We start from the raw sequence: 24,560 nt of genomic DNA, 5'->3' as shown, positions 1-24,560 counted from the left end.
AGCCACTTGAATCACTCAGTGATAAACAACTTAAAGCCAGCTAAATATGGGAAGCTTTCCTTCAAGGGACTTTAAAACATTCAAATCATCTGCATTTAAGAACCAGGTTCACCAGAGTACTGTTCAATAAAAAGTTGATAGTAGACCTGCATTCCTCTGAATAGTCTGATTTAAGCCACAGTGACTTGACTTAAGCCACAGTGTCAGAGGGTGCGGAAGCTGAGCCACATGGAATATCTGATGGATTGCTCGTCTGCAGTGGTGCTTTGGTGTTCTTTAATTCCAAGCAGGAATAGTCCTCTGGAACTCAGCACTGCCTTTATTGCAAGGATGTCGACTCACAGCACACTTCTGTATTTTTTAGACACCTCAAACAGGCATGTCTGGATCCAGGCTTGTTTCTAGTTAAGCAAGAGCAGGGAGGTGAAATAAAGAGGTTTAGGGGAACTGGATTGAGAACTGGAGGAAAAGTAGGAAACAGGGAGGAAGGGTGAATGAAGGAGACCAGGGTGGGTGAAGAGAGGACAGTGCCCACTGAACCTGTTATTAACCTTTTGATTCATGATAGAAATGCTCCCTAAACCTATAGACCCACCATACCCTGAGTAAATGACTCAGGAGGCCCATGCTGAGAGGCCCGCCACTAGGAGAGCAGGACAGAACAGCTCCCACAGCTGCATGAAGTCAAGGTACATCCCACTTGAGTGCAAAACACTGTGTTTTTCGTTTTTCTACCCTATCCGAAGGATTAGGCCTCAGTAATACATTTGTTCAAACCTCCCTGCTTTGAAATTTGCATTGGAAGACCACACTGGTCTAGGGGTCGAGGGCTAACAGGACATGTGATACTTAAGTTACTCCTCCCAGGCTCACAGTGTGGAAGTGAGTACCCTGCAGATTTGGGATGTCTCCTTGATGTGTTTTAGAATTTTAAAAATATTTATTCTATATCAGAAAGGCTTGCAGTGAATTATGAAATAATATTTTCAAATCATGTTATATATTAGGACTTATTTATACATTTTAGGAAATATAGCTGTTCCTTTTAAAATATATGCATTTCCATCTATTACGTTGGAATTTTATCTATATTCTGGATTTTACAAAATTTTATAGCATTATGGGAAAAATAGTTTATTATGCTTTGCATTGTGGAATAGAATTATGTCTATGCAGAATCCACTGTTTACGAAAAACAGACATTTTTGGAACATCTTGGAATTTAACACTCAGCGTTCGCAAGATGGCTGAGAACGTCTGTGCAGATGGCACCCCATGGTTAGCTCTGATGCAGAGCCTCGCCAGCCCAGACCTGAACAGCAAGTGGAGAACAGGTCTGAAACCATTAGAGGACTTTTCCAACCATCATCCTGAGACCATAGTTTCTCAGTCAGGCATTGAAAACCACCAGGAACTCACAACGGACAGATCTCGAATGAATAGAAGTGTTAGCTAGAAGCAGCTGGGATCATGTCACTACTTGTCTCAGGTACAGGTTACACATCTTCCTGGAAGTTTTCTGTTTTACTGAGGTTTCAGTCTCTACCCTGGCCTGCCCTCCCCATTGTCCCCACCCTGACCTCGTGGAGCACCACAAGGTAAAGACCACCAGGTTAAAGTGTTGTCTCTGCCGCCTCAGGCGGGTGAGTGGTGGGGCAGGTGGGTGGTTGGTCGGTTGGTTTTCAAGTGCCTAGTTCTTGGTGTGTGTTTGGAGGATGGGGTAGAGGGTGGCTGGGTGAGAAAAGAAGAAACTACTTTTAATAACTTGACTAGAAATAAAGAATATCCCAGAAATGACTAATGGAAATAAATACTTTGTTCTACATGGTGTCCTTTACCTTGTCCCTGTGGAAGCTCACGTCTTGTATTTCAAGTGGACGAAATTCACTCTTATTCACCAGATATTTCTTGAGGCCCTGCGATGTGACAGGTGTCCTGCTAGGTATCAGGAGTTTAGCAGTGACCAAGATGGACAGAACTACTGGCCTCCAAGGCAACGAGTTCTCTTTGTTCATGTGTGCAAGACTTCAGTTCTTCAAATAAGGGCTTCTACCTTTGATTTTTGGAGCCCTGTGGCTAATACAACTTGAGTGTCTTGGTTGTTGACTCCATGGAATGCCAGCTCTGGTGGCAGGTGTCAGTAAATTTGTGTAGAATGCCTCTGTTCTGGCCCTCATTCTCCATATTATCCCTAACAAATCTAAGTGACTTTTGATAGCGGTGGGCACCACAGCAGAGCCTGCTGGTACTTAGTTAATACATGCACGCCTCCTGACAACGCCTGTGTGTTTCCTCATCTCAAATGTTTTCCATTCCTAAGCATCAGGCCTCTTGCTCTCCGTTTTCCTTTGTACAATCATTTTAATTTCCTTGCACCTTCACATCTCCATGTCCAGGCCAGATTGTTCATCTGTGTCTTGGTGGCAGTATGTGTTCCCATTCTTTTTGCAGCCATTTCACTTACTTTAGAATGTCTCTTTCATTTTTTTTTTTAAAGAGAGAGAGGGGAGAGAGAGTTTTTTAATATTTATTTTTCAGTTTTCGGCGGACACAACATCTTTATTTTACGTGGTGCTGAGGATCGAACCCAGCGCCCCGCGCATGCCAGGCGAGCGTGTTACTGCTTGAGCCACTCTAATACGTCTTATTTTTTAGATACACTGAAACTATTTAGGATGCTGTCCTCCAAATTGATTGCTTTTTGAAGTTAGCAGACCAGCATTTTTTGTTTTTTGATAAACTGTATAAAGGTGGGTGCAAGCTCTGCCCTGGAGTTCCTGGCCTCTTTTGTACCCCTGTTAATCATCTGCTGATTGACTGCCTTTAGCTCCTGTTGGATTTGTTCCTGCATTGACGGCAACACTGGCTCCTGCATAATCCGGGGTGTTCTTGCTCACTTACTGCCGTCTCTCAGTGGCCGGGCTTCTTGGACATCCCACTAAGCCTTTGTGTCCTTGGAGAATAGGTCTGAGCATTTTGCCCTCTTATACCTCTAACTGGTACTAAAAGGTTTCACATGAAAAGTCATTGTGAGATGCTTTGTTGTCCTTGAAACATTTTGTCTGCAAAGTGCTGTTATTCAGTCATTAAGAGTTGCATCCCAAGTGATTCTTCCAGACAGGTCTAAGGCTCTGAGTTTTAAGAATAGTGTAAAACAAAGACCCAGGAGGGCTGGGGATGTGGCTCAAGCGGTAGCGCGCTCGCCTGGCATGCGTGCGGCCCGGGTTCGATCCTCAGCACCACATACCAACAAAGATGTTGTGTCCGCCGAGAACTAAAAAATAAATAAATAAATAAATAAAAAATTCTCTCTCTCTCTCTGTCTCTCTTAAAAAAAAAAAAAAAGACCCAGGAGAAGAAAAATGAGTCCAAATTCTTACAAATGAAGAAGTCTGAGAAGGATGGCTACTTTTCATTTCCAGTGTTTTGGTACTTGGAGTTGGAGAGTTTTTAGAAAGTGGAGTATGGCAGTTTTTCCTGAGGCTAAATTTAGCCCTTGCTGTGGAAAATCAGAGTGGTACAGCCTGTGCCTCGTCTCCAGCTAGCCCTTACCCTTTCCTCTGCACTTGGACATCTTAAAGGGCTTGCAGGGGAGCAGCAGCTTAATGGGCTCTAGTGGACCCATTTATTCTGGGAAGGAATTAAGTGACTTCATTTTCCCTGTCTTTCTGAGCTTCCTAAAAAATTTAGGAGACGTCCTAAACAGCAATTATAGTTCTCTACAGGAATAGCTCCAGTCCGGCCTCCTCCTGCCTCATCAGCTCTTCCTGCCAGTGCAGCCAAGGGCTGTAAATGGCATGAGAGATGGCCTCTCGCTCCCAGGCCAAATAGCAACAGGAGGCACATGTGCACTTGAGCTACAAATAACGCGTTTTAAAATAGCAGATGGTATTTGACGATTGCTCCTTCATTCATTTACCTGCCAAGGCTCAACTTTCTCTTCTACTCTGGCAATAGGACCTGCGGTGGCTCAGCTCACACAGTCATACGACAGGGGCTTGTTTGAAGATACTGTGCATTACTGGTTTCTGGCTCTGAGGTCCATGCAGGCTTTCTGAGGCTCTTCTAGAGAATGAGTCTTTTGTTTAGCACAATTGAAATTTCATGTTTGTACAACAATTTAACCTGCCAGACTTGTTAAAAACTTCTGTAACTAATTATATATGCTCCTTTCACTAAAATGTGCTGCCAGTCATTTATATTCTGAACATCCCATTTTGCCAGTGAACAGGGATCTGTATTTTTCAGGTGCAGCTCAGTGGCTGAAGGGAAGTGACATTGCTGGGAAATTCAGGTTTGTCTCTGAAGATGTTAGATATTCCAGCTTTGCTGCCAGAAGATAAGCCAAAACACCATAGTTACGTAATTTCCTTACCTAAGCTGAAGTTTGATGACAGCCAGCCAAGTAAACTCAAGCATTTTCTCACCTGTTTTCCAAGCCAGCTCTATTGTGTCTTGATCATTTCTACCACTCTCCTCCACACGGAACAAGTGGTAACCTACTGATTGGTGCACAAGTTAGCTGTCCACTGTGCACAATGGAGATTGCAGAGTCCATGGCCCATCAATAAGTGACCTGTGTGATAAATAGGCTTCCACATGTGTAAGTTAGAAAGCAACATTCCATCCACACATGCCAGGGACACAAGCCAAGGGCCCTGCTTTCAAAGTGTCCACTGTCTGGTGTCGAGTATGTGGGGGGTGACACAGAGGACATAACCATATATTTCTTTGCTAAACCCTGTGAGAACAGAGTGCAAGACATACAGGATAATTGCCCATCGTGGAAAGAACATCAGCTTGGAATCCAGCTGTCTCCGGCTCTGCCCTGTACTTACAAGCTGAGTGACCTTGAGTGTGTAACAGATTTTCTGAGCCTCAACTTTTTCCTCTGTGAAATGAGGAGGAAAATCTTAGTTATTTTGAATATCAGAAATAATACACAAAGAGTGAATGTTTACACAGATGCTCAGTGGCAGCTCAGCTGCTATTAATAATACTATTTTTTTAATTTTAATAATACTATTGAAGTGGTGTTTGAGCCACACTCTAAAGGATAAGAAGCTAACCAGGTGGACATGGGGAAAGGTTGGTAAGATCCAAAGGCATGGAAAATTCCCGGTGGGTTTGGAGAACAGGAATTATGAAAAAAGAGAACCCTGAAAACGGATAGTAGCTAAAGAGCATGCCATACCACACCAGTTTTAAGTTTATTTTATAGATCCAAAGGAAGGGATTTAATTTTTTAAACTAAATTATCTGATATAATGTCAGGCACCACCTCACACAGCATTACCCAATACAGCCAAGAAAATGAACAGCCTCCAAGATTTAAAGTGAGTGTTCAAAACCTAGAGGAAGCAGGCGGTGCTGCTGGGTGCCGAGTGCCTGGGAAGTCTGGCTTGTGGCCCATTTCTTGGCGTAGACACTTCTTACTCAAAACAGATGCCCAAACACTTGGGATTCTCCACTTTTACAGCAGTAAGCTCCACCTTTCTAAACTTAGAACATACTGTGGGTGTCTGATTTCCTGAAATTTTTCTGTCTTTTAAAACTTTGGTGGTACTAAGGAATTTTGAACATGTAAGGGAATGTTAATTTGGCACATTTTAAAATGCATCCCTTCAAGAGTCAGAAATACCTGTGAATGCCCAGTGAACCACGTGTTGACTCTTAGGCCAGTGGGTGGTTGGGCACTGTCTCTTCATCTTCCTCTTGATCTTTGTAATGCTCAATGCCATCTGGGTTATAAATGTTTTCTTTATTTTTTCTTATGTCATTGAAAACCACAAGAACTGGGGTATAACTGTAGTTGGATATGCTGCTCTACCCTGTATCTGCCTTTGAGAGTCAGAAATTAGGCTGACAGTTTTCTTTTTGTGTAGTTTAGTGCATCCAAAATATTTGTTTTTTTTTTGGGGGGGGTTGTTTTGTTTATTTTTTTTAAATTAAATTGGCTTATTGTGTCTAGGTAACATGCTATTGCTTTTCATCCTCATTTTTCTATATTTGAAATGTTACCAGAAGGCTAAGTACTGCAATGCTGTATTGGAATCAGAGACACTGTGACCCGGAGTGTCAAGAAAATATATGAGTTCATTCTGATGTAAATAAGTGATTAAATGGAGAAGGACAAATCTCCTTTCAGGAGAACTCCGAATAGCATATGTAGATGTCCCCATCCATGACTCGGAGCTTAGTTCCCCTCCCTGGCCCTATGGGTCACATTGAGTAACTTACCGTGGCTCCTGTGGTTGTCCACTGTGTCATTGTTGCCTAGTCTAGAAATGGTGCTTCCACAAAAAGGATGCAGAATGAATCATGAGCCAGTTGCCACCAAGCCAACAGAATTCTTTACTTTTTGCCTTGGGCATTGGTACGTGCATCTTGAAGGCAGTGGAGGAACAATTGTGTGGTGATTGAAGGAATCCTTCCCATTCCCTGAAGCCAAGCAGGTAAATACAGAAATGCAGCGGCAAAGACAGACCTTGGGAACTGATCCCCTTCAGTCAGCTAAGTAAAGGAAAAACACAAATCATAAGGTACAGCAGGAATGGTAGCATAGAGCAGAGTGGTTGCAGGGGCTGCTGCTGCTGCTGCTGGCCATGTCCACGTTTTAAGAACCACTGCCCCAAGACCCCAGGCTGTTTCCTGAGTGAAAGCAATGACTCCTCTCTCCTGAGCCCAAGTACTTGTTCAAGCCTGATCCAAGAACCAGCTGCTCCGACAGAAGCATAGAGTCTTACCCAACAAGGAATGGATCACACCCACAGAGCTCTCGCCAGGCGGCTCCTCCTGTTGCCCTCTCGCCAGAGCACCTAGTGTAAACATAGCACTTGCATTTCTATTTTCTTGGGCAAGATGCTCAAGGTGATTGGTGTCCATCTCTGGACAACTTGTCTGTCATCTGCACACATTCGGTAGGATGTCACATGTGCCACTAGGAGGAGACCCGTACAGCTCTTCCCTGAGGTCTGCTGTGGAGGCAAACAGTGTTTTCTGTGGCGGAGGGGTGACTTGTTATTATTTCCTACCACGGAAATAAGAACAGGACTCTCAGGACTGTTGGGTGGAAGGTAGGGATCGGACCACTGACCTCCTTGGCTGGATCCTCTGGAGTCTCTTGGGGCCTTTGATTACGTGACTTCTGGTTCTCATGGTGGAAGAGTCAGTGGCCTCTCTCAAAATTGGCTTTGTTTGTGGCATCATGGGTGAGAATTGGAGCCAAATTAATCAGTCCCCTTATATCTGTACATCATTTCCTCTGCCCCACATAGGAGTTTAAATATGTAGGTTCATCCAGGTTGCAGGAATTATTTGTTAGCAACTGAGGGCAGGGATTTTCACTAGTGGATGCTCCCCAGTGCCTTGCACATAGGTATTCAATAAATATTTGTGCTTAAGTAAATCTTGAAAAAGTGCTTTTTTTTTTTTACTCTATTGTATAAACAGAATTTCTAGAAATTTTGCTTCTAAGTCATCATTTCTTCAGCCCAAATCTCACCCTGCATACTTCAGAGTACATACCCTTTTTTTTCCATCTAACTGAGGAGCCCAGCCAGGCGGCACTCAGAGGAGAGAGGAGGGAGGTGTGTCGGAGTCTCTGGTTCTCAGTCAGCATGGAGAAGAGGCCTGTACTCTCAGGGGTGTTGGCTCAGTCACTTCCCTCTGAGATCAGCGTCTTATTGTAATTATCACTCCCTTCTGCTTTTGGAATTGAGGCTCAGAGATGCTGTTATGCTGATGACAGTTTTGTTGAGAGGCACATAATTGCTTTTGAGCATCAAGTGCTGCTCAAAGGCGCTTACTGTGTGAGGTGCTGCCTGCACAGCATCGGGGGGTGCAGCTGAGAAGGAAGGCCAGTGAACTCTGTGGCAGTCCTGGAGCCATTGTTGTGACTACTGGGGTAGTAGGCGGTGCCGGCCTGCCTGGGTAACGTTGGGGGCTTATTTCTGCAGTGTCTGCCCAGTGGGAGAATGGAGGGACCACTCACAGTGCACTGCAGCTCTGCCCAAACAAAGCCGCCTGCCTTGGGGAGGCAGCTGGGGAGAGCCTTCCGCCCTGGGCCTGCCATGGCCGCTCTGCTTCACTGTGCTCTGAAATGAGCAGTAAGCACCAGGAACTATGGAGTAGCTACAAGATCTCAGGCCTGCAGGAGACGCAGCCGGTTGGTGGCTGTTGAGACGCAGAGTTAGTCCAGGCTGTTTCGGCCTGACAGAGGTTTCTCGGTCCCCTTTGAATGGAGGTCTGACGTCACTCTGAATAAGCTAGAGAGTTCACCTGGGCTGCATGAAGGGGACCGTCACACTGCTTGGAATTGAGCTCTAGCTGAGGAGTGAGTTTTCAGTGTTCAGCTGGCTTTAGGCAGAGAAGGCTTCTCCTGTGAGGTTTTCGGATTCCTGGTGTTTTCCACTAGTGGCCATGTAGGGGCACCCCCTCCTCCACAAAAAGTCTTAACTGGGGAAATCTTCACCATGACTGATTTTAGGACTGTCAGCAAGAGTCTCTACAAAAGAGTTCAGTGTAGATAAACTCCCTACTTTCATATTGCCCAGTTTTACTTGGCCATTGTCCGGGAAGAAATCACCACTCCAGGTGCTGGACAGCCCCTCCCTAGGTTTTCACAAATGTATCTAGTATAGTAGTTTGTAGAAATGTGTAAATAAGCCTCTGGCCTTGAGCTGGGGCTTCACAGAGATGACTACATTTCTAAGATAAGAGAAGTTACCAACTGGGCTCCCTGGTAACAGCTGGCAGAGGGAGGAAAGAAAGGGGAGAAGCTGTTCTCCCTTCTCAGGTATTGTCCTTGAAGGGTTAACTTGCCGAGAACAGTGAAAGAAAAAGCTGCTTTTATGTGAACTTCTGCAGACTCTGAACTTCTGAGCCCCTCACCTTATATGCTGGGTATAAAATTCTGAAACTGCTTGAACCCATGAACTTGGGGTTCAGGGGATTGATTGATTACAGCAGAAGCTGTGCCCTCTGAACCTGGCTGCAGCCAAATAAAACTGTTTCCTGCTGTCTTTGGTGCCTTGCCTCGTCTGTCCCTACAACAATCACAGGGTAAAAATGGCCACAGGCAGATGACCACAGGAAAAATTTATTCCAAGTTGTTAACGTGCTGTTTGCCTGTATTTAACATTGTGTGTGAAATTGGAACAAAGATGTTATTTTGACTTTAAAAGAGGATTTTTCTTTCAGTATTGTTCCTAGAGAAATAAGGATTCTTGAAAACAGTACCTTGTTTGTGTGGCTTGTGATATAAAATTGATTTGCTGTTAAGTCAGTGCTGGGAATTGCCTGCAGAAAGGGTATTTCCTATGTGTTTACCTAGCTGAGCCTCCTGGAAAGAGAGTGCCTTTGTCCCCTAGGTGGGACAAAGTGCCTGTGCCCCTTCCCTCTTAAAAACTCTTCATTCCTGTTGTCATGTGAAGGTTAAACTGGGTCCTAGAGACACACAGATGAGCTACCCTCTCATAGCTCACTTACCTCTGGTGATGGTTTAGAGTCTGAGCCCCTGAGGGCAAACAGGGGAGGGCTGCAGGAGGCTCCTGCAAGGGGTGGCCCTGCCCTTCCTTCTCATTCACATGCAGTGGTCACTTTGCCCTCTGGTCTTGGTGTCTGTGGCCTGGATGGTGAGGAACACTGACCCAGGTGGCTCCTTCCTTCACTCAGAGGGCAGGTCTTGAAAGTAGCTGTGCCAGTAGCAGTGTGAGAAGCTGTCATCACAGCTCTTCAGTTGCTAAAGATGATGGTGGCTAGCCCGCTGAACCTGGGAGGTGGCGTGCTCTGAGTTCTCAAGCAGTTCTCTGCTGGCCCTTTCCAGAGTGGAGGAAGCTGAAGCACCAGAAGTTTTGTTTGAGTTGTGTAGTTATCATAAGGCAGAGCCGGGGTTCTGGGCAGCTGTGCCCTGTTTAGTTCGTGTCCACTTCTCCAACCCTGTGCTCTCCCTGTCATTGTGGTCAGCCACCAGACACCCTGGTCCTCTAGTGACGTACCTCAGGGCTTTTGCATTTGTCCCGCTTCTGGTCCATTCCAGTGTTACTTTCCTGACTGACTGAAGTTCTGCCCCCACCTGTTGCTCTTTATCGCATCTTCCTGCTTCCCTCCTTTTCCCAGTCTGCCTATCAGAGCAGGAGGTGGCCGCCTCGGTCTGTTCACTGACAAGGTGGATGTGTGCTTGTGTGTGCATGAACACGTGGGCGAAGATGTGTGAAGATGCAGGTGTGTGTGTTCTGGTCTTGGCTCATGGCATGGAACCTCAGCTCATCTCTTGAGTTGTAGTCCAAGCTCCATCAGTGATGTCTTCGTTTTTCTCAAGTGGAGGTGAAGTACTTGTGTGTGTTTGACAGAAATACGTGTTAAAAGAAACATGTAAGAATCCTAGGTAGTGAATGATACAGTCTCTAGAATGTAGTGTAAAAGCTATAGCCTGGCTCGGGAAACGTTTTTTTAGTTTGTTGTAAAAACTCATTGCTTGGACAAGGCAGATAGTACTGTTTTCTGGTATCGATAGCTCCTCCTCTCCTGCACCACCACTTCTCCACTAGTGCTTGTTAAATGATAGTCACTTGGCATGTTCACCCCAGGGCATGCTCCCAGATCCCTTCAAGATAGTTGTTGGGAATTTGACAGAGATGGAGTGACAGAAAACCAAAAGCAGGATCTTTGACACAAAGGGATTTTCTGTGCTTTTGGCTGGGAACTTCAGCCTGCCATAGATGTCAGTCTTCGTTTGGGGTCATCTCTGTACTGGGGACCTGGCCTGAACAGTGATCCCTGATTGGGAGAGTTACTGATGGCCTTTTGGATGCCAGTCCTGCAAGCTGGCACAGACCGTGGGTCAAGTGCTTTTCTTCCAGAACACAACCTCACTCCTCCTGTCCTTTCCTAGATAACCAGTTCAGGATGTCCATCCTGGAGCGACTGGAGCAGATGGAAAGGAGGATGGCGGAGATGACGGGCTCCCAGCAGCACAAACAGGCCAGCGGAGGAGGCAGCAGCGGAGGTGGCAACGGGAGCGGGACTGCAGGGAGTCCAGCTCAGGTAGGAACCTGTGCTGTCTGTCTCCCACTCGGTTAGTGTCTTGTTGACACGGGAGCCAATCCCGGTCCCTCCCCTGCACAAATGGCATTCTGGTACCGAACTCCTGAGTGTTATGAAGGTAGCCTTAGAGCTGAGGGGCTTCTCACTTGCTTCCTCCCTAATCTTCATATTGTTTTTACTGGTCTCAGAATTCACTACTGGCCCCTGGCAGCAGGATTGAGGGCATCAGTTCAGAAGGAGGCTGGTTGGTGACTCTGATCTGCTTGGGCTCAGAATCAGTCTCTGTCTTAAAGATGAGCCTAAAAGATAATTCAGTAATTCATAAGCCTCAAGAAGACCATGTGGAAAGGGCCCAGGACATTCTCTGGAATCATTGTTCAGCATGCAGTAACATTGTACGGGAGAGTGTCTTTCACGGCGTCTTTTCAGCAGTTGCATGAGGAGTGTACCAAGTGCAGGGAAATTACCAAATATTAGTTTGGTTCTCTTGGTCTTGAAGCTTTGTATATGAGTCACTTAGGAACTTCAATTCTGGGACGTCTCCTAGGCAGAAACTTTCCCAAAAGACCTCATGACGAAGTTAAAAGCCCTGGTAGTGTTTCTTCCCTTCACTATTCAGTTGCTGCCTGGAGACCTCAAATAACCCCCCCTCTTGCTCTTCAAGATGAATGAGGATTTCTTTTGCAGAATTCTCACTTTTAAGTGAATATTTTCCACTTTGCAATCCTTATGAATATCAAGTATTTGTGATATTTTTAATAACAGATGAAAGAAAAGCATAGTATTCCATACCCAAAACTCTTAAATTTTCTTCTAATTTCTCCTCTGTCTTCACAAAAAGTGGAAAGAAGAGTCTTGGCACATTGTAAACTCTTGTGAAGGCCAAGATAGCTCCTTTTTCCCTGAATTACTAAGTGTTATAAAGAAAGCAATTGTTGTTTAAGGTACTTCCTGGCTGAAATGAGAATTTCCCATAGAACCTTTTCCTTTCACCCACACAGGATGCATAAGGGGGATGGCATATCGAATTTTAAAGCCCATGCATTCGCTGGCCTGTAACCTGACCTCATGTTAACTGCCATTGAATACTGTCATCAGCTTGCATTGGTATCAATAATATTTTTGCCGTATATGATAGAGACAGAGCTGTTTTTGTTTAATTTAAGAAAATCCTTGCTCTTCCTTCATTGGCTGGTGATTTGGCATTTTGGGTGTGAGAGAGTGGTATATGCAGAGCCGCTCTGCCTGGCCTTCTTCAGCATGGTCAAGTGACAGTGTTGGGATTGCCCAGGGTACTCCTTCGGGACGTCTTCACAGCTCTGACGAGGATGACATTGCATGCAGCATTTTCCTTTTTATTTTTGGAGGCATTTTTTTCCACATTTAAAAATAAAAAGCAATGTTGAACAACAGTATCTCTGTTCTAATTGGATTCAAAGGAGTTCATTGCCAGAAAAAAATACTTTAAAAATAACACGAGAGATGCAAATGAGGCTGAAAGTGCCATTTATTTGGGAGAGTGTTAAACATAAAACCACTGCCACGGGGACTCAGATGAGCTGTTGAGGTTACTGACGTTGGTTTTGTTTTTCTTCCTTTACAACTGATTCCTGGGAAGAAGGCCACATGGTTCACTTTAGTGCATTTCTCCTCCTTGTGTGCCTTTATTGTTTCTAACAACACTTAAACTCCAGGACCTCTCATGCTTTTCCAGGATGCTCTTTTATTTTATTTTATTTTATTTTAATTTTTTTTTATTAGTTGCTCAAAACATTACAATGATCTTGACATATCATACGTTTGATTCAAGTGGGGTATGAATTCTTTTTTTTCCACATGTACAGATTGCTGTATCACATTGGTTTTACAGCCACATTTATATATACAGCCATGTTAGTGTCTATTGTATTCTGCTACCCTTCCTATTCCCCCCTCCCCTCCCTTCCCCTCCCACCACTTCTCTCTACCCACTCTATGACACTTTTCTCTCTCTCTTTTTTTCTTCCTCACACCATCTTATATATAATTTTGCATAACAATGGGGGTCTCCTTTCATCTTCCTCGCGATTCCCCTTCTTTCTCCCATTCCCATGCATCTCTCATCCCTATTTAATGGTAATCTTCTTCTCATGCTCTTCCTCCCTGCTCTGTTTTGAGTTGCCACCCTTATATCAAAGAAGACATTCGGCACTTGCTCCTTAGGGATTGGCTAGATTCACTTAGCATAATCTGCTCTAATGCCATCCATTTCCCTGCAAATGCCATGATTTTGTTATTTTTTAGTGCTGAGTAATATTCCATTGTGTATAAATTCCACATTTTTTTTATCCATTCATCTATTGAAGGGCATCTGGGTTGGTTCCACAGTCTAGCTATTGTGAATTGTGCTGCTATGAACATTGATGTAGCTGTGTCCCAGGATGCTCTTTTAAAAAGTAGAAATTGTTATCAGATATTTTTAAGTGTTTATTTAGGGGAAAATACCCACATCTAGGTAACTTGACTTTCAGAAGAAGTCAGGGAGGGAACTATAGGGAAGCTAGAGCCTTTTTCTTTCTTTTTTTTTTTTTTTTTTTTTAGCAGCATACATTTTCCCCAAGATGGTCAGCATGGAGTTCAGAGTTGGAGTCCTGGCTGTGGTAGATGCTGGTTTTACCAGTAATGGAACTTAACCTAGTGCTCTGACTTTGGAGGCGTGCTGCCCATTCTGTTCTCTGTCCCATCCTGTTCTATTTGTCTGTTTTCCGTTTCTAGTTGCTAATCACAAAGCATTTGCTTCTCCTGTGTCAAAATTTGGATATGCTAAAGTGGCTGTGGTCCTCCTATTGTGATGTGTTCTTGTCTATGACAGTGTACTTCTGGGACGGGGACCTTGGGGAGCTGCTTCGAGAGTCGTGTGGTTGTTGTGTGTGAGAAGATGATGAGCCGGGCCTGCTGGGCCAAGTCCAAGCATCTGATCCATTCCAAGACGTTCCGTGGAATGACCCTCTTGCACCTGGCTGCTGCCCAAGGCTACGCCACCCTGATCCAGACCCTCATCAAGTGGCGGTAAGGCTGGGGTACAAATGACAAGTCATCTTCACCTACCAGCACACAGCTGCTAGAGGGATTCCACCAATGGGGAGACAGCAGTGCCACTCAGCTTTCTAGGCTGGGAGCAAAGGCTTTCTTGGAGGACAGTTTCCAAGACACGTTATGAATTGTGCCCAAGAATTCCCGGGTGAGGTACTAACTAAATGCTGTATTTTACATTTCCTGTGGGCTCCTAGCCAGATGGAGAATCCAAGCTACCTCGGAAATCCCACTCTATTTTTTCACATTAGGGAGATTAGATGCCTAGTTTAGTTTCATCTTGTGGGGTTTCATAATACTCCAGTATTCCTTTTAACATGGATTAATCGTGTAATAACTTCTGGTGCCGTCCCTTCCAGCACGAAGCATGCAGATAGCATTGATTTGGAACTGGAAGTCGACCCCTTGAATGTGGACCATTTCTCCTGTACTCCTCTGGTAAGGAATAGGTTTCTTTATCCCCCAACCATTTTCTCAGACCGGTGTAGGGACTCTTCTGGGATCTGAGAACAACGCGTAAAAGATGAGTTGTTATGTTACAGTTTTCTTAGGGTGAATTTAACTGTTTACTGAACTGTGATGCCCAGTGTCATCCCTCGGTGATACAGGGCATTTATCAGAGGTGCTTTGTGATGGTAACATTGAATGGCCCTACCAAGGTTGCCAGTAAGGACCAGTTTGTGGGTTGGCAGCCATAGCAAGAGTACAGTAGAGCTTCAGACTCTTACTGAGAATGCTTTCTCTGCCCTCTGTCTTAGATGTGGGCATGTGCCCTAGGGCACTTGGAAGCTGCTGTCGTGCTGTACAAGTGGGACCGTCGGGCCATCTCCATTCCAGACTCTCTGGGAAGACTGCCTTTGGGTATTGCTAGATCAAGAGGTCACGTGAAACTAGCAGAGTGTCTGGAGCACCTGCAGAGGGACGAGCAGGCGCAGTTGGGACAGACCCCCAGGATCCATTGTCCTCCAAGTGAAGAGCCAAGTACAGATAGCTGGATGGCCCAGTGGCACAGTGAGGCCATGAGCTCTCCAGAAATATCCAAAGGAGTCACTGTTATTGCAAGTACCAACCCAGGTAAAGCTTTAGAGTTTCTGTATCTCAGAGTTTGACAGCTCTTCCATTTGCTTTCATGCCACTGCCCTCAGAAAAGTTTATAGGATATTCACATATTTTTAAGGGTTATTTTTTTTAATGTTTTTGGTATTCCTTTAAAAATGCTTAGTGACCCCCCCATATGGAAAATAACAGAAATTCTGTGTTCATGCAAAAGTACACCTTTTTGAAGGAGAACTTTCTGAGTACTGTGTGTGCTGCTGGGGAATATTTAAGCCTTAGGGATGTGTCTTGAGCTCCAGCTTTGCACTTTGTCTCTCAGGCATAGAGAAAGTGTTAATTCTTGAGGATTCCTACTTTTATCGCCTGTCCTGACTGTCCTTTCTACTGTACTTTTCAGAGCTGAGAAGACCTCGGTCTGAACCCTCTAATTACTACAGCAGTGAGAGCCACAAAGATTATCCGGCTCCCAAAAAGCATAAATTGAACCCTGAGTACTTCCAGGCAAGGCAGGAGAAGCTGCTTTCCACTGCACTGAGTCTGGAACAGCCAAATATCAGGAAGCAGAGCCCTAGTTCTAAGCAGTCTGTCCCCGAGACAATCAGCCCCAGTGAAGGAGTGAGGGACTGCAGCCGGGAACTCTCCCCTCCCACTCCAGAGACTGCAGCATTCCAAGCCTCTGGATCTCAGCCTGTAGTAAAGTGGAGTTCCAAAGATCTTTACATTGGTGTGTCTACAGTACAGGTGACTGGAAATCCGAAGGGGACCAGTGTAGGAAAGGACACGGCACCTTCACAGGTGCGTCCACGGGAACCAATGAGTGTCCTGATGATGGCTAACAGAGAGGTGGTGAATACAGAGATGGGGTCCTACCGTGATAGTGCAGAAAACGAGGAATGCTCACAGCCCATGGATGACATTCAGGTGAGCTCTGCTCAGGTAAGCTGCAGAGGCCACAACCTAGAGTCGCTGTGGTCTTTAGATTCATTTCCAAGGGTCATGTAATTTTCTCCCTGGTGGAGGGGTAGAAGTCTGGTCTTAGCTGGGTGTGGTAGCACATGCCTGTAATCCCAGCAGTGCTTCAGAGGCTGAGGCAGGAAGGTCACAAGTTCAAGGGCAACCTCAACAAATTAGTGAGGCCCTAAGAAATTTAGCAAGACTCTGTCTCAAATGAAAAATTTAAAAAGGGCTGGGGATGTGGCTCAGTGGTTAAGCACCCCTGGGTTCAATTTCTGGTACCAAAAAAAAAAAAAAAGAAGAAAAAGTCTGGCTTTATGCATGAGAGCTTTGAAGTATCTTCTTTCCTGGGCTTTTGTTTTCCTTCAGTGAAACCAGGCACTGTGCAGAGGGCCTGAACATCAGGGCCCAGGTCTCAGCAAAGCCTCTCCTCTTGGCACCAGCTCCTCGGAATTCACTGTGACCCTACAGTATGTCGCCTGCTTCCTCCTCGCATCCAGGATGATGGGCTTCACTGTTTTAAGGCCGTAAAAATAGCTAGCTGGGAAGCCTGTGCATACAATTTGTATTATCACAGTGACTTTGAATGGCATAGCCATCATCTAGCTATTATAAAGGGCATATAGGGCATGAGGCACTCATGAAATGCAGTCAAACATCTCTGAAGCTGATAATGGACTGCCCTTAAAATGTAGAGAACACAGAATCCTCTTAAGGCATTAAACTCATTACAGATTAAAAGAATATGTACTGAAGTAAACTTGACAGTAGGCTATTAGCAAATTCCATTAACTAAAATATGTAAGGGCAGGGTTGGGAAAGAATGTAGTTCAGGGGTAGAGCACTTGCCCAGGTTGTGCAAGACCCTGGGTTCAATCCCTGGTACTACTAAATAAATAAACAGAATTACAGAGGAGGTTGAAAGGAAACAGGAGCACATATGATAGAATTCCTCTCTTTCCAACTTCCCATTGATCCAACCCAAAACAAATACAAAAGGAGAAAACAGCCTGCTAGGAGTTCAGCAGGGAACCCGTGCCTGTGGAAGTGGTGGAGCCGGAGGGCCATGTGGAAGCTCCTCTGTCCCGGCCAGCATACCTAGCAGAAGTCTGAGTGCTGAGCTGCTCCCAATGACTGTCCTCTGCCAGTCAGCACAGGAGGAGAAGCAGGCCTGCTTACCAAGCTCCTGTTCTTGGTGGACAGAAGGCCCACTACTAATCTCTAACCCTGCAGTCTTGGGGAAGCTGCCAAATTAAATAACGTTTTAGACAAAGAGCTGGCAAACTGCTTCTGTAAGGGCCAGATAATGAATAATGTGGGCTTCGTGGACCATAGAAACTTTGTCTTAACTATTTAATCTGCTGTATCGCAGGAGCACCCATATACAGTAGTAAATGAGTGTGTATGGCCACATTCCAGGAAAACTTTATTTACGCAGGTAGCTGGCTGGATTCAGCCTGGTATAGTTGGCCAAATCCTGTTTTAGACAGTTCCTGTTGGAAGCCATTCCAGATGTCAGTACTACGCTATCCAGAGCTGTGTTTAGATATAAATGTAGCAGTTTGAAAATTGGTGGCTCGGAGGAGGGAGACTGAGTCGAGCATGCAGTGCCATCCAGCAGAGCTTTCTGCCCTGGTGAAATGTGCCGTAGGCACCACACTCTGGCAGCCCCTTGCCATGGGAGGCACTGAGCCCTTGAAGTAAGGCGGTGAAATTCAGTAGCTGGACTTCTCATTCTGCTTATGTTTAATTCAAGTTGAAATAGCTGTTGGATGGCACAGCTTTCTAGCGGCTAGCCTTCACGGAAACAGAGTTGATGCAGAAAATAGAAAATAACCTTTAAAAAACTTCTTCAGATTTTTACCAAGTCTTGAGAGAATACTGTTGTGCTAAATGAAGAGCACACATCTGTGAAGAAATCAGCAATCTAAAGAAGTATATTGCCAAATGCAAAAATAACAATTAAAAATAATAAAACAATTTCAGAAACAGCATGACAAGAGTTCTAAAGGAATGATCAATCAAATCAGTGGCATCAGTATGTCCGTACTTGTTGATTGTGTGGTTGTATGTAGAGGGCATTTCTAGGAAGGGATTCTTTTCGTGGGAGAGGAATAATTTTTAAACAATTTAGAACTAATTCCAAGTTATTTTAACAGACCTAGGAAGGTGGGGAAATAAAGACAAAGTTCATTAAGGCAGCCCAATGTTCAGGGAGTGCTGTAGACTTCCTCCCACTGGTGACACGGATAGATAAGCATAGACTGACATACGCTTGTTAAAAATGTCAAGCTAATAGGGACTGTGAAAAATAGGCTACTGAACATCCAAGTTATTAAAGAGAAAAAGAATGGCTCATTTAGGGAAAGTTTAAGGATGGTAACAGGAAAAACCAGCAATAAGAAATAATAAACAGGAAAGAATATTGTAAGAATGTTTCAAATGTGATTCATCCACACTTGGGTAAATGATGAGTCCATTAAAAGGCAGATTCTTGCTTTTGGTTAAAAAGAAAAGCATATGCTGCTTGTAAGAGACCAACTAAAATGAAAAGAAGCAGAAAGAATGGAAATGAAGTGAATGTGATTCATCTCACAGATGAATGAGTATAAAAAGAAAAGGGAGCAGCTGGGGAGGGAGCTGAGTGGTAGAGCGCGTGCTTAGCATATGTGAGGCCCTGGGCTCCATCCCCAGCATGAAGAGGGAAAAAAAGATAAAGGTACAATGCAAGGCAAGTAGTGTACTTATGTACAACTTTTCCAGAATATCTTGACCATTTTGAACCGTTGTGTTCTTAGCAACATAACCTCTAAGTACCACAGCAAGAACTAGTACACACGGGGCTGGGACTAGGGATGAGCAGCAGCACACTTGCCTGGCATGTGTGAGGCACTGGGTCTGATTCTCAGCACCACATATAAATAAATAAAAGTTTATGAACAACTAAAAAATATATTTAAAAACATTAAAAAAAAACTAGTAAATACAAAAAAAGTGGAACTGTGGTCATGGTGTGACCCTGCTGCACCACCTCATAGCTTGTCAGATCACGTGGGTATGAAAAGGATATGAAACCTTTGAATAGCACAGTTAGGAAGCTCGATTATTTTATATATATGATAGAATTTTATAGATGTGTAATTGATACACATAGTAAATATTTAATTGTTCTTTTCAAATATTGAAGAAATTTTATTAAAATTTCTCATTCTGGGACACAAAGAGAATTTGAATAAAAACTCAAAGCTGGGCTTGGGCTGTGGCTCAGTGGTAGAGTGCTCACCTAGCATATGGGAGGTAGTGGGTTCAATCCTCAGCACCACATACAAATAAATCAGTAAATAAAGGCATTTAAAAAATACCTCAAAGCCGCGCGTTTAAAGACTAACTTCTCTGACCACAATGCACGAAATTTACAGTGCCGTTATTTAGATCTAGTTGCTAAGAGTATTAATTGTTTTAAAGTTGTTTAAATTTCATTGCCTTTTGGAGCCATCACAGTAAAAAAATCAGCTACTTGGTGTCTCAGAGTCTTTGCTCACTGTCATATTAAGGGGCTATTCCGCGGTGTATATGCACCATGTGGAGAAGGAAGTGGGGTGAATGTACTAATAACCTTCAGGCTTCAGAAATTGTCTTTTACTATTGATAAAAATTTGAGTATGTGGGCTGGGCTTGTAGCTCAGTGGCAGAGCACTTGCCTAGCATGTGTGAGGTACTGTGTTAGATCCTTAGTACTGCATAAAAAAAAAATGAATAAATAAAATAAATAAATAAATAAATAAAACTGTCGCAGTGACTCATGCTTGTCTCCCAGCTACTTGGAGGGAAGAGATCAGTGGCTTGAGGCCGTGAGTTCAAGGTCAGCCTGGGCAACCTTGGAAGGCCCTTTCTCATCCAAAACAAAACAAGAAAACAGAAATAAGAGTCTGAGCACTTTCACAGACAAGGAGTAGAGGCAGGACTTCCTGTTATTTGAGTCACAAACCAAGAGGGCCAATCTAGAAGAAGAAAAACGGGATTTTTTTTTCCTTTTTATGTCTATTACACAAAGTAATTCTTGTTCTTTGAGAAAATTTGGAAAATCATTCAAAGTCAGCATCTCTAACAGCTCTGGAAAGGAGGGCTATGCAGTTGTCCCTGTACTCCTTTCCTGCAGCACTTCCTCAGCCCTCCTCTGCAGTTAGTGTCTGCTCTACTTGACCCTGAGCAACCACTGATCTGGCTGCATCTCCAGAATTTGGCTTTTTCTAGAAGTTTCTCCTGGATAGAATCGTTCAATATGTAGTCCTCTGTGCCTGGTTCTTGCCACTAAGCGCCATGTCCTTGAGGTGCACTGGTGTTGTAAGACAAGCATTTTGTCCCTGTGTAGAGCTCCTTCCAGAACATTTTCAGGTGACTTAATACCCTGAACTGCTGTATTCCAATCACCACTTTTGAGAGATATGTCAGGAAACTTTAAAAAATGAGGCTATAGTTCTGATCCTGATTTAAAAAAAAAAAAATACTTCATCCAGATGAGCTTTGAGGATTCTTTAGTATGTCTATTAAAATTAATATGTTTTGGGTACAAGTACTAGCAACCTAATTAAATTGGTTTAATTTTAAAAAAGCCTTTTTTCGCATGACCAAAGGTCCAACCTGGCATGCATGAGGCCCTGGGTTAGATTCCCAACATTGGGAAAAAAAAAAAAAAAGATCTGGAAGCCCAGTTGCTCAGTGTTTTGGTCTTGAGGGACCCACAGGTTTTTTTGTCTTTCATTTTCCCACATACCTGTTCCTATGACTGTTGTGTTCCTCACGACTAAAACACTCAGGGTCACTCCAGGTGAACTGGGCTGCACGAAATAATCACACAAGAGACAGAAATACCTTTTCCTTTGGATCCTGTGATGGCTCCTCTGACCTTAGAGGTCCACAGAAGGAGAGAGCGAGCCGTGCTGAACCCTTTTATTGGGAAGAAGCCATTCAGATGAAGCCAGGGGTCAGGTTTCTGGAGGTTGAGTATAGCTTGTCTGCTCTCAGCAGGTTGACTGACAGCTAGGAAGGCCATGCCCAAAGGCAGAGCAAGAGAAGGGGACACACAAAGGGAGTTTCCTTGGAACATTCTATCCCAAACAGGGTAAAGGGGTAGGATTATAAAAGAATAGGTGAGTGTAGCTCAACCTCAGGGGTATGCCTACTCAGAAGACTGGCCTTGCTATCTGAGTGGGGGGAAAGACCAAGTCACAAGTCATGGCACTACCATACAAGACTATAGTGGTCGTTCAGATCCCTGTGGTACATCAAGACTGGAAGGCGTGGTAACTCAATGTGGCTCCCCACATATGACTTTCCTTTTCATGCCTGATGCTTTAATGGGTGTAGCCATGCAGGTTGATCATCTGTATTCAAGGCAGGAGGAAGGGAGGAAAGGACACACATCTGCATGGTCTCACCACAGGAAGGTGAGAGATGAGACTCTGTTGGCAGACGGTCATCTAGGGTTTGGCACCTTGCTGTGCTCTACACAATCAGGCCTCCCCAGGCAAGGCAGGGGGGAGTTGAATGCTGCTTAGGCAACCACTAGTGTGACCACATTAAGATGGGTGTGCTCACCTGCCCAGCCATGGTACCATTGATTGCTGACCCAGTTGAGAGTGGAGAATAGGCCTGAACCAGACATTCTCCAAGATGTACCCAAAGGTTTTTGGCCAAACTGTGATTTGGAGATAACAGGTCTCAGGACCTCAGTGTATTAGAATAAAATTGTGGAATAAACCTAAAATGCTATGTAACTGCATTAAGGTGGAAATCTGTCCACCTGCCCTTTTTAGTCTGCTTTCCAAAGTAGGGGGTGGAGGGAGACCTGGATACCTTTCAAGGTTCCTTTCTCACCTGCGTGTTCTGTGCCCTTCTAATTACAGGTGAACATGATGACCTTGGCAGAACACATCATTGAGGCCACTCCTGACCGGATCAAGCAGGAGAACTTTGTGCCCATGGAGTCCTCAGCATTGGAAAGAACAGATTCTACCACCATTAGCAGTACGATGAGCTGGCTGGCCAGTTACCTGGCTGATGCTGATCGTCTGCCAAGTGCTGCCCAGATCAGGTCAGGAATGTTCTGGGGTCACTGCCCAGCATGAACTGGATTTTGCTGGAGGCAGGGAAGGCTAAGTGATAGGTTGAATGCTGTGGTGTAGCATGAGACTGTACCAGGCGGGAGAAGGGGTCAGGATGTGTTCCACCGCCACTCTCGAGGTCCGACTCTGTCCTCACTGCTTCCATTTGTTCCTCCCCAGACCAGAGTACACTCTGTGGGGTTAGTATTTACCATAGTACTAAAGTCATTTTCAGGTACTGAATGTGTCCGGCAACTCACCTGAGAGGAGGGGGGCCTATTTCGAGTGACCCACAGTGGCTCCAGTGGAAGTTGTCTTGTCTCATTGATTTACAGCTGACCAATTATGCCAGTCACTCTTCAACTGCCTCTCTTTTTCCTCCTCTTGTTTCAGAAGTGCATATAATGAGCCTCTGACCCCTTCTTCTAATACCAGCTTGAGCCCTGAAGGCTCTCCTGTCAGTGAAATGGCTTTTGAGAAACCTACCCTTCCTTCAGCGGCAGACTGGTCAGAATTCCTGAGTGCGTCCACCAGTGAGAAGGTAGAGAATGAATTTGCTCAGCTCACCCTGTCTGATCATGAACAGAGAGAACTCTATGAAGCTGCTAGGCTTGTCCAGACAGCTTTCCGGAAATACAAGGTAAAATAGAAGGTTCTTGATGTTGTCTTGTTCTTAAGATCAGGGAGCAGGGATGAGACTCAGCTACTTATTCTGAGATACCTCCCAGTTCCTTTATCTCTGGGCTTATAGCATTTTTATAGAAAGCTATTAATTACATCACATTAGATTATTAATGATTTTCAGGAGCTTTAGTGAAGTAGAACCAGTAGTGGACAGCTGTCACCAACTCCACTTATTGTTGATATTTTGTTTAATACAAAGCGAGTTGATACCTTCATTATAAAGAATTTATGACCTAAAGCAGGGATTTTTTCAGCCAGAGGCCTGGGGGCTGACTTGAGGCAGCCCATGAATTCCTAAAATTACATGGTGAGGCTTCTGTATATGTGGTTTTGGTGTGTGAGAGGATCCACAGCCTTCTGCAGATTCTTAAAGGATCTTGGATGCTCCCACCCCCACAAAGGTGTTAAAAGCCATTAATCATTGAATTGAAAGTGGCCAGGCTTATCTTAGGAAGACTGTTGAGATCTGGTAAGAAAATAGTATGATATATAATACGTTATATACTTTTAAAATGAATAACTTTTAGGCCTCCTAATGTCCAGATATCATGGTTTACTCTATAAATTTATTTTTGTTTATTTATAATCAATGATCAGTGTATTGTTTTGGTAAACTGGGAGTCTCCGGTCTGAGAGAGTTGCATTACATGATTGCATAGTTTTTAGAAAGTCTACAGTTCTTACCATTAGGCCATTAATGATTTCCCCCTCATATTACTTTAAGGGTCGACCCTTGCGGGAACAGCAGGAAGTGGCCGCTGCCGTCATTCAGCGTTGTTACAGAAAGTACAAACAGGTAAACCTCAGTCTGTGTCACAGGAGGAGGAGGCCTTCCCTGCAGCCCCTACCTCTGAGGACCTGGTGTGCAGTTTGGATAGTGAGCACCACATAGAAGTGATTTGCATTGCCTTGATTAAAAACCAGAGGACCAGGAAATGAAACAAAGCCATCTGCAGTTCAGCTTGTGCCACAAAATAACTTGTGTGCAGAATCTGGGCCTTCAGCTCCCTGAGATAAATACAAGGAATTACTTGTGTTTGAAGTGAGGACCGATGTTCCAGTAATTTCATAGACTTAATAATTGAGGAACTCTGGAGAGTTTGACATGGCTCTTGGAGGAGGTCAGTGCTGGCCATTCCTTGGACATTGAATTATATAGGTCGTATAGTCTTCTGCCCTTTTCCATTCAGCTGCTGCTTATCCATTTTAAAATGAAGAATTGTAAAAATCTTTGAGAATCCTAAGAAGCTCGGAGCATCTCAGGCCAATTTCACCTTTAGTTGGCAAGTGCAGGAAGTACAGAGCAGGACCTTTCTATGCAGGGTTACCATTTCCAAACAGCCTGTGGGGTTGGTGATTACTGCCAGATAAGAAAGGTGCCTGTTGTTCCTGGAGCACCTGTGTGTGCGGGGCCTCAGGCCCACCATCTCATTCACCCTTGCAGACACTCAAAGTTTCGTTTCCATCTTAGAATCTGAGGCTCAGATAAATTCAGTAAGTATTAGACTTTCTAATCCTCAAACTGCTTAGATTCTAGAACCTTTTATTAGGTTGTGCTTCAGGTAGGTTTTGCATTTTAATTTGAGGACTGAAAATGCAAAGGTGTGTGATGATCTCAGCGATTTGGGGTCACGCTCTCTTGTT

General features: G+C 44.4%; 1 protein-coding gene across 3 annotated transcripts in view; it reads left to right on the top strand.

Annotated features, from left to right (window-relative positions):
- Positions 1-24,560, top strand: part of CAMTA1 (calmodulin binding transcription activator 1) — a 693,838-nt gene that overhangs the window by 650,949 nt on the left and 18,329 nt on the right. For 2 of the 3 annotated variants that reach the window (XM_081306646.1, XM_081306648.1), the window contains 8 exons: positions 10,895-11,046; positions 13,898-14,094; positions 14,478-14,556; positions 14,877-15,192; positions 15,572-16,095; positions 22,035-22,222; positions 22,626-22,872; positions 23,641-23,712. In XM_081306646.1, coding sequence (XP_081162772.1) covers positions 10,895-11,046; positions 13,898-14,094; positions 14,478-14,556; positions 14,877-15,192; positions 15,572-16,095; positions 22,035-22,222; positions 22,626-22,872; positions 23,641-23,712 — 1,775 coding nt within the window. Of the gene's footprint in view, positions 1-10,894; positions 11,047-13,897; positions 14,095-14,477; positions 14,557-14,876; positions 15,193-15,571; positions 16,111-22,034; positions 22,223-22,625; positions 22,873-23,640; positions 23,713-24,560 lie in introns of those variants that run through there. The other variant, XM_081306647.1, reaches the window with a different exon arrangement.

This window comes from Spermophilus citellus (genome assembly GCF_964194105.1).
Source record: "Spermophilus citellus genome assembly, chromosome: 9".
Taxonomy (NCBI): Eukaryota; Metazoa; Chordata; class Mammalia; order Rodentia; family Sciuridae; genus Spermophilus; species Spermophilus citellus.
Note: the sequence above shows the minus strand (reverse complement) of the source record. Positions and strands in the feature narration are given on the sequence as shown.